Source organism: Sinohyriopsis cumingii, chromosome 10 (genome assembly GCF_028554795.1).
Source record: "Sinohyriopsis cumingii isolate HCF-2022 chromosome 10, ASM2855479v2, whole genome shotgun sequence".
NCBI classification, from domain to species: domain Eukaryota; kingdom Metazoa; phylum Mollusca; class Bivalvia; order Unionida; family Unionidae; genus Sinohyriopsis; species Sinohyriopsis cumingii.
The window spans coordinates 72582563-72591817 of NC_142970.1; the positions used below are offsets into that span (position 1 = coordinate 72582563).

Genomic DNA, 9255 nt, shown 5'->3' on the forward strand with positions numbered 1-9255 from the left:
ATTTGCATCTAACTGCAATTTTTCTGACAGCTTTGAATCTCGCAGTCCAACTACAAGTCGATCTCTGATCATTTCATCATGTAGTGGCCCGAAATTACAATTATCTGCTAACACATAGATAGCTGTAACAAAACTGTCCACTGTTTCTCCCTCTTCCTGTTTTCTTTGATTAAATTTTGCCCTTTCAAAAATTACATTCCTCTTTGGAATGAAATATAGCATGAATCTATCTGTCACGGGCTTCCACTTCTTTTGATTTTCCTCTGTCAGGTTGAACGAAGACAAAATGTCATCAGCCTCACTTCCCATGGAATAAATCAAGGTATTCACTTGAAATTCTTCCTCTTTTTCACTAAGTCCAGACGCTTGCCGAAAGCGTTCAAAGCGCTGAAACCACTTTTCCCAAGTTTGAGGTCTCGAAAAGTCAAATTTGTCCAGATTTGTAAATTGAAATGAAGCCATTTTCAACTCTGATAATTTCGATCCTGTGTTTTTACCGCTGCCACCATGTAATGTTATTTGTTATTGAAGAATAACTGCAGAAGGCGTTCTATAGTATTTATTATATACAAGACATCAATACAGCTTGGAAGGGGAGTAAAGTCTGCCCTGAGTGTCTATTTCCCATGGAACTTAAACCCTAGTGAATGTATAACATAAACCAGCTGTTGGTGTGTATCAGTTCTAGTGCAGTGTGGAATGTCTGATTACTTTTACTGTCAAGTGATGTTTCAAAGCTAATTAGATTAAGGCTTACACTACAGAAGTGAAACTTACAGTGACACACTTTTGCTGTTAAACAGTTCTCTAACTGGAACTAAAACCATGTGACATCATACTGAACTTGCATATACATTCCTTGTTGATAAATTATATTGTTTGAATAAAAAATTATGTTTACTGAGAAGGACAGCTACTCGTTGAATTATAATCGGTAAATAAAACAAATACATTTTACTAGTTAAAAAACAGTGCAACCAACTCTGGGACTACTCTATGTGTAACAAATGAAAGGTGCAATGTTGGAATCAGAATGAATGAAATTATTTGTTCTTCTTTCATTCCTATTTCCATTAATATAAAGAATGTGTGATAAATAGAATGTCAAATTTGTAATGATTTAATTTCAAATTTATGAACCTCTTTGAACTATGTCCATCTTTTGCTAGCCATTATTCAACATGTTTCATAAATTCAGTATTAAAAATCATTACCCATTTGAGATCCTCTGTTTAGTCTTCCCCCATCCAGCTTACAAGGCAAGTTTACCTGTTTGTCCTGTCTCCCAATCTTGACACGTATGTCCCCTGGGCAAGCTGTTTAATCAGTAAAAAAATGAACATTATGCATATTATATTTCTTTAGTGCACACCTATGTCTGTGTCAGATTTAACAATTTGCTTCAGGCAATAAGAACTTTATAATGTCAGGTTATTTCCATTTCAAAACGTGTTTTTGGCTATGAAAACATTCAAATTTTGTTGTAGTCTACCGAGCAAAGTCATTGATGTCCACTTGTGGAATGTATTTTTAGCAGGCTGTAATGCAGAGTCACTGATGGCCACTAGTGGAATGTATTTCTAGCAAGCTCTAATGCAAAGTCACTGATGACCACTAGTGGAATGTATTTCTAGCAAGCTGTAATGCAAAGTCACTGATGGCCACTAGTGGAATGTATTTCTAGCAAGCTGTAATGCAAAGTCACTGATGACCATTAGTGGAATGTATTTCTAGCAAGCTGTAATGCAAAGTCACTGATGGCCACTAGTGGAATGCATTTCTAGTAAGCTGTAATGCAAAGTCACTGATGGCCACTAGTGGAATGTATTTCTAGCAAGCTGTAATGCAAAGTCACCGATGGCCACTAGTGGAATGTATTTCTAGCAAGCTGCAATGCAAAAATCACTGATGGCCACTAGTGGAATGTATTTCTAGCAAGCTGTAATGCAAAGTCACTGATGGCCACTAGTGGAATGTATTTCTAGCAAGCTGTAATGTTAAGTCACTCACGGCCACTAGTGGAATGTATTTCTAGCAAGCTGTAATGCAAAGTCACTTATGGCCACTAGTGGAATGTATTTCTAGCAAGCTGTAATGCAAAGTCACTTATGGCCACTAGTGGAATGTATTTCTAGCAAGCTGTAATGCAAAGTCACTTATGGCCACTAGTGGAATGTATTTCTAGCAAGCTGTAATGCAAAGTCACTTATGGCCACTAGTGGAATGTATTTCTAGCAAGCTGTAATGCAGTTCAGATATTTATAGCAATAAGTGTCCAAGCATCTGATGATATTGCAGTACAGACAACAGAAGTTAAGATGCAAACACTACCAAAAGCTAAAAGATTGTCTCATTTTTAACCACTACTAGTGAATTAAGCACTGTGTACATTCTTTGTTCCTTTTAAATTTTGTGTCCCCAAGATTTGGGGGACAACTGTGTCCCCAGCCATTGATGTCCTAGATACATGTGCAAAACTGAATTTTAAAAAAAAAATTTATATAATTACAAGACAATGGTACATTGGTTTGCAGCAGTGTTAGTGACCTCTGCATAATGTCTACATTATCATTCAGATTTTTGTGTTCATGTTTTCGCAAATCAAATAATGTGAGGCTGCATTATAGCACAATGCATCCATCCATCACACAACAGTCATGTTGTTCATTATGGATTGCAATGAAACTTTGAAAATATCATCATCATCATTATTGCCTGCAAATATGGATGGTGACAAAAGACTAGATCAGTTTTATTAGAGTTTTGGCTCTTTTGACCTGCAGCAGAATCTAGGGTCTGACAAAAGTCATATGAACACAACTAGTCTCAAGTTTCAATTGATCACCTTGAATTTTAGTAAAAAATGCCATGCTCATCATTTGAAATGCTATGGTCATCATCTGAAATGCCAAGGACATCATATGAAATGTCATGGTCATCATCTGAAGTGCCAAGATAACCATCTGAAATGTCATGGTCATCATCTCAAATGTCATGGTCATCATCTCAAATGTCATGGTCATCATCTGAAATGTCATGGTCATCATATGAAATGTCATGGTCATCATCTGAAGTGTCAAGATAACCATCTGAAATGTCATGGTCATCATCTCAAATGTCATGATCATCTGAAATGTCATGGTCATCATCTCAAATGTCATGGTCATCATATGAAATGTCATGGTCATCATCTGAAGTGTCAAGATCATCATCTTAAAGTCATAGACATCATCTGAAAGTTGCTTCTCATTGTTTGAGCTTATCTCTGTTAGTAAATAGCAAGAAAAATATTATTACCCTTTGTTGTTTCAGCTGTTAAGATTTAATGTCAGTGTATTTAAACAGCATTCAACACAGTATTTTGCTATTTGCAGACCAGACAGTAATCCAGAGCTTTGCTTAAATTATTCACCTAATTTTTTATCTCATTTCAGCTGTTAAGATTTAATGTCAATGTATTCAATCATTCAACACAGTATTTTGCTATTTGCAGACCAGACAGTAATCTAGAACTTTGCTTAAAGTATTGACCTAATTTTGTATCTAATTTCAGTTGTAGGTGTTGAACTCAACATAAAGTGGGACAAAACTGCCAGAACCATTATGTTGTCTTGGAATGGCCTTTTCGTCTCCAGTGTTCCACTCTACTATGAGGTCTCAGCTGGTTTCAACAGCGCAAAAATAGGACAGTGGGTCACCACAACCATGACACAGTACACCTTCACCTATGCTGATAATGAAATCACAGCCACTCTTATATATGGAATTGTCCGTGCAGTGGACAGTGCTGGCCTGTATTCCACAGCATCAGAATATGTCAGTGTTTAAAAGGAGTATGTGATTACAATTTATTTACATTAGATAGGGTTTGTGTGATCTTGTTTTTTTTTATAACCAATTTTTTGATATTTTGTCAGCAAATTCTTTATAGAAGGCAATAGATGTTGGTTTATGCTCTACATAAAATTGGGGTAAGTCCAAGATAACAAAGATTGAATGCCACTCTTTTGTAAACGGACTTTAACTCATTTATTTTCAGATGTAATGAATGCAAAAATTACAACCAATTTACTAATTTCATGGCAGGGTAATTGATTGTTGTAGAGATAATGATCTGACTTGACGATGATTTAAAATAATGGTTTAAATTATCTATGTACATATTACAAGGAACAACAAAAAACATATTTGGTCAAGTACAATTACCTATATAAAACTTCCTCCTACTGCACTGATCAGTGCACCCGATATGCATTTTTGGAATACATGTAGTCACATAATTCTTTTTCACTCCAGCCCAGTATAACACAGTCACCAGCCCTTATTTTAAAGCCTCTACTAGATTTAGTTCGTGTGGTAGTGACATAGATTAAATTTATTGATTTCATTTAAATGAGTGGGATTATTACAGCTGTCATCAATATGTACTGTTGTACAAAAAGTTATCTCAAACATGTTAGAAAGAATTTAAGTTCTTGAGTTTGGGTCAATCATTGCTATGATGTGCAGTCCATCTATTTAATGTACAGTTAGGTCTGACTATTTAGTGCACAGTGAGGTGAGGTCCAACTATTTAATGTACAGTTAGGTCTGACTATTCAGTGTACAGTGAGGTCCAACTATTTAATGTACAGTTAGGTCTGATTATTTAGTGTACAGTGAGGTCCAACTATTTAATGTACAGTTAATTATATTTAGTGTACAATGAGGTCTGACTAGTGTACAGAGAGGTCTGACTATTTAGTGTGCAGTGAGGTCCAACTATTTAATGTACAGTGCAATCTCACTATTTAGTGTACAGAGAGGTCTGACTATTTAGTGTACAGAGGTCTGACTCTTTAGTGTACAATAAGGTGCATAGTTCTTCGGTAAATGATTAAAGACCAGGAAGTAAATTCATATGGATGGTTTATAAGGCTTGATAATGGTCAGATCCCATGAAAGTATGAGTTATGTCCATGTTAGATAAATAAGTAAACTGTACTTACCGGTATACCATAATACAACTAAGAAACAGTATATTGCACTGAGTGATCTACTTTAAGTCCTTATTTGGATATAACCAAAGCATTGGAGAATTTGTGGACTGTTGTCAGTCATTCATTCTGATGGAAGAGTTGTAAGCAATTCCATATGCCACCCACCCATTACCTCTTATCTCAGAAAGTAACTCCAATATACACATATATCCATATTGTATCTTATTCATTTTGAAGTCATGGTATAATTACCAGTATGCCTAAAATCTTGCACAGCCCATTTCAGTTTCTTATAATGCAGACATCAGCAGCATATCACTTTGCCAGATGAAATAGTACTTCTAGATGTGCTACGCGTAATGTATGTAACAACTTTTGAAAAGGACCACTCAAGTCGCGGGGATGGAAAACTTTCCATTGTCTTTTTGAAAACTGTCTAACTATATTTGGGGGATTCATTTATTTCCAAACCTAGCTGAGGAACTATTTATGCTACATTGTACTTATTTATTGTAGTCTCAATGCATTTCAGAAAGTAAATTTACTCACAAGATGTTGTCAGACTACATGTGTACAAGTTTACATTAAAGCAGTTATGGAGATATGTATCTCATTTGATTAGAAGAGACTCCAGATCCAAAGAATTCCCACATACAGATTTACATAAAGTTTTCACATTTTAAGCATTTCTGTTGATATGGTTATTTAGCTATTATTAAAGGTATTTATACATGTAGTAGGAAATTGTTAAATACTAGGTTATTTTATTGTCCGTCCTTAATGCATGTACAGAGTAAACTATATATCTATCAATTCTGTGATGACTAGGTAAATGATTACAGTCTGTTTTTACTATATTCTATAATTGTCCATTACTTATTAAAAAACATCTTTTAAAAATTGTGATATTTGGAATTTAGTATTATCTTTCACTGTTTTCATTATCTTTGTTTTGTTATTTTGCACTTTTTATATTGACTCTTATGTAATACAATATTGTACACTGTTTGTAAAAGCTAGTTTAGAAAATTTTATTTTTTATTCATTTTGATAATGATCTGTTGTCAATTCTTTGAATTCTTGCACTTTTTCTGGATTTACAATAAACTTTCTTGCAGAATTAAATCTTATGTTTTCAGTAAAATTGTCCTGTCACAAAAACATGCTAATATAGTGGCCCCATTCCTCATGGGATCACCCCTTCTGCAGCGAAAAGGTGGCTGTTTAAAACATACACTATTTTTCTTTCAGTTAAGGTGGCCTTTGAGAGGTGCCTTTTGTGCCAGGTGGGGGAGGCATATTACTTGCTATCATTTTAATGCTTGAAGAGCATCTGGATATTGTTACTTATTTCCATTGTTACAAAAATGAACTTTAAATCCACTTGAATTGTTATAAAGCAAACCTTGACATTGCAAGAAAGCTGCTTGATGTAAAACATAGGGTATCAATATAAGTAGTTCTGTCTTTACTAATTAGGAGTGTGGGTCTGTTAAGTTAGAGCATGAATACAAGTAGTTCTGGCTTTACTAATTAGGAGTGTGAGTATGTTAAGATAGGGAAGGAATACAAGTAGTTCTGGCTCTACTAATTAGCAGTGTGAGTATGTGAAGTTAGAGCATGAATACAAGTAGTTCTGGCTTTACTAATTAGGAGTGTGAGTATGCTATGTTCGGGAATGAATAAAAGTAGTTCTGGCTCTACTAATTAGGTGTGTCAGTATGTTAAGTTAGGGAATGAATACAAGTAGTTTTGGTTTTACTAATTAGGAGTATAAGTATGTTAAGTTAGGGAATGAATACAAGTAGTTCTGGCTCTACTAATTAGGAGTGTGAATATGTGAAGTTAGGGCATGAATACAAGTACTTGTTTTACGAATTAGGAGTATAAGTATATTAAGTTAGGGAATGAATACAAGTAGTTCTGGCTCTACTAATTAGGAGTATGAGTATGTTAAGTTAGGGAATAAATACAAGTAGTTCTGGCTCTACTAATTAGGAGTGTGAATATGTGAAGTTAGAGCATGAATACAAGTAGTTCTTGTTTTACTAATTAGGAGTATGAGTATGTTAGGGAATGAACACAAGTAGTTCTGGTTTTACTAATTAGAAGTGTGAGTATGTTAAGTTAGGGCATGAATACAAGTAGTTTTGCCTTTACTAATTAGGAGTGTGAGTATGTTAGAGCATGAATACAAGTAGTTCTGGCTTTACTAATTGGGTGTGTGAGTATGTTAAGTTAGGGCATGAATACAAGTAGTTCTGGCTTTACTAATTAGGTGTGTGATTATGTTAAGTTAGGGAATCAATACGGGTAGTTCTGCCTCTACGAATTAGGAGTGTGAGTATGTTAAGTTGTAGCATGAATATAAGTAGTTATGTCTCTGCTAATTAGGAGTGTGAATCTGTTAAGTTATAGCATGAATACAAGTAGCATGAATACAAGTACTGGTTTTACTAATCAGGAGTGTGAGTATGTTAAGTTAGGGAATGAATCCAAGTAGTTCTGGCTCTACTAATTAGGAATATGAGTATGCTATGTTAGGGAATGACTATAAGTAGTTCTGGCTCTAATTAGGTGTGTGAGTATGTTAAGTTAGGGCATGAATACAAGTAGTTCTGGCTTTACTAATTAGGAGTGTGAATATGTTAAGTTAGAGCATGAATACAAATAGTTCTGGTTTCACTAATTAGGAGTGAGTATGTTAAGTTAGGGAATGAATACAAGTAGTTCTGACTCTACTAATTAGGAGTGTGAGTATGTTAAGTTAGAGCATGAATACAAGTAATTCTGGTTTTACTAATTAGGAGTGTGAGTATGTTAAGTTGGAGCATGAATAAAGGTAGTTCTGGTTTTACTAATTAGGAGTGTGAGTACAAGTAGTTCTGGCTGTACTAACTAGCAGTGTGAATATGTTAAGTTAGAGCATGAATACATGTAGTTCTGCTTTTACTAATTATGAGTATCACTATGTTAAGTTACGGAATGAATACAAGTAGTTCTGGCTGTACTAATTAGGAGTGTGAGTATGTTAACTTAGAGCATGAATACAAGTAGTTTTGGTTTTACTAATTGGGAGTGTGAATATGTTAAGTTAGAGCATGAATACAAGTAGTTCTGGTTTTAGTAATTAGGAGTATGAGTATGTTAAGTTAGAGCATGAGTACAAGTAGTTCTTGCTTTACTAATTAGGAGTGTGAGTATGTTAAGTTAGAGCATGAATTCATGTAGTTCTGGCTTTAATTAGGAGTGTGTTTATACTATGTTAGGGAATGAATACAAGTAGTTCTGGCTCTACTAATTAGAAGTGTGAGTATGTTAAGTTAGAGCATGAATACAAGTAGTTCTGGCTTTACTAATTAGGTGTGTGAGTATGTTAAGTTAGGGAATGAATATGAGTAGTTCTGGCTGTACTAATTAGGAGTGTGAGTATGTTAAGTTAAGGAATGAATACAAGTAGTTCTGGCTCTACTAATTAGGAGTGAGAGTATGCTATGTTAGGGAATGAATACAAGTAGTTCTGGCTCTACTAATTAGGGGTGTGAGTATGTTAAGTCAGGGCATGAATACAAGTAGTTCTCTCTCTACTAATTAGGAGTGTGAATATGACATGTTCGAGCATGAATACAAGTAGTTCTGGTTGTACTAATTAGGAGTGTGAGTATGTTAAGTTAGGGAATGAATAGAAGTAGTTCTGGCATCACTAATTAGGAGTGTGAGTATGCTATGTTAGGGAATGAAAAAAGTTGTTCTGGCTCTACTAATTAGGAGTGTGAGTATGTTGAATTAGAGCATGAATACAAGCAGTTCTGGTTTTACTAATTAGGAGTGTGAGTATGTTAAGTTAGAAAATGAATACAAATAGTTCTGGCTCTACTAATTAGGAGTGTGGATATGTTAAGTTAGAGCATGAATACAAGTAGTTCTGGTTTTACTAATTAGGAGTGTGAGTATGTTAAGTTAGGGAATGAATACAATTAGTTCTGGCTTTACTAATTATGAGTGTGAGTATGTTAAGTTAGGGAATGAATACAATTAGTTCTGGCTTTACTAATTATGAGTGTGAGTATGTTAAGTTAGGGAATGAATACAATTAGTTCTGGCTTTACTAATTAGGAGTGTGAGTATGTTAAGTTAGAATTGTGATAAAAAAACAACACAAACGCCGAAAATTCTGTGCAGCTAGTTTCGCATTTAATGTATGCTTCTTCAGGCACGAAATGTTTTCTATTGAAGCATGTAAATATTTTATTGATAACAATCTTAATAATAACAC

General features: G+C 34.6%; 1 protein-coding gene across 1 annotated transcript in view; it reads left to right on the forward strand.

Moving 5' to 3' along the window:
* Window positions 1–6081, forward strand: part of LOC149790379 (uncharacterized) — a 202385-nt gene extending 196304 nt beyond the window's left edge. The window contains exon 44 of the mRNA XM_089972427.1: window positions 3554–6081. Within this exon, the coding sequence (XP_089828553.1) occupies window positions 3554–3828 (275 nt within the window). The 3' untranslated portion in view covers window positions 3829–6081. The remainder of the gene's footprint in view (window positions 1–3553) is intronic.
* The last annotated feature ends 3174 nt before the right edge of the window (window positions 6082–9255 follow it).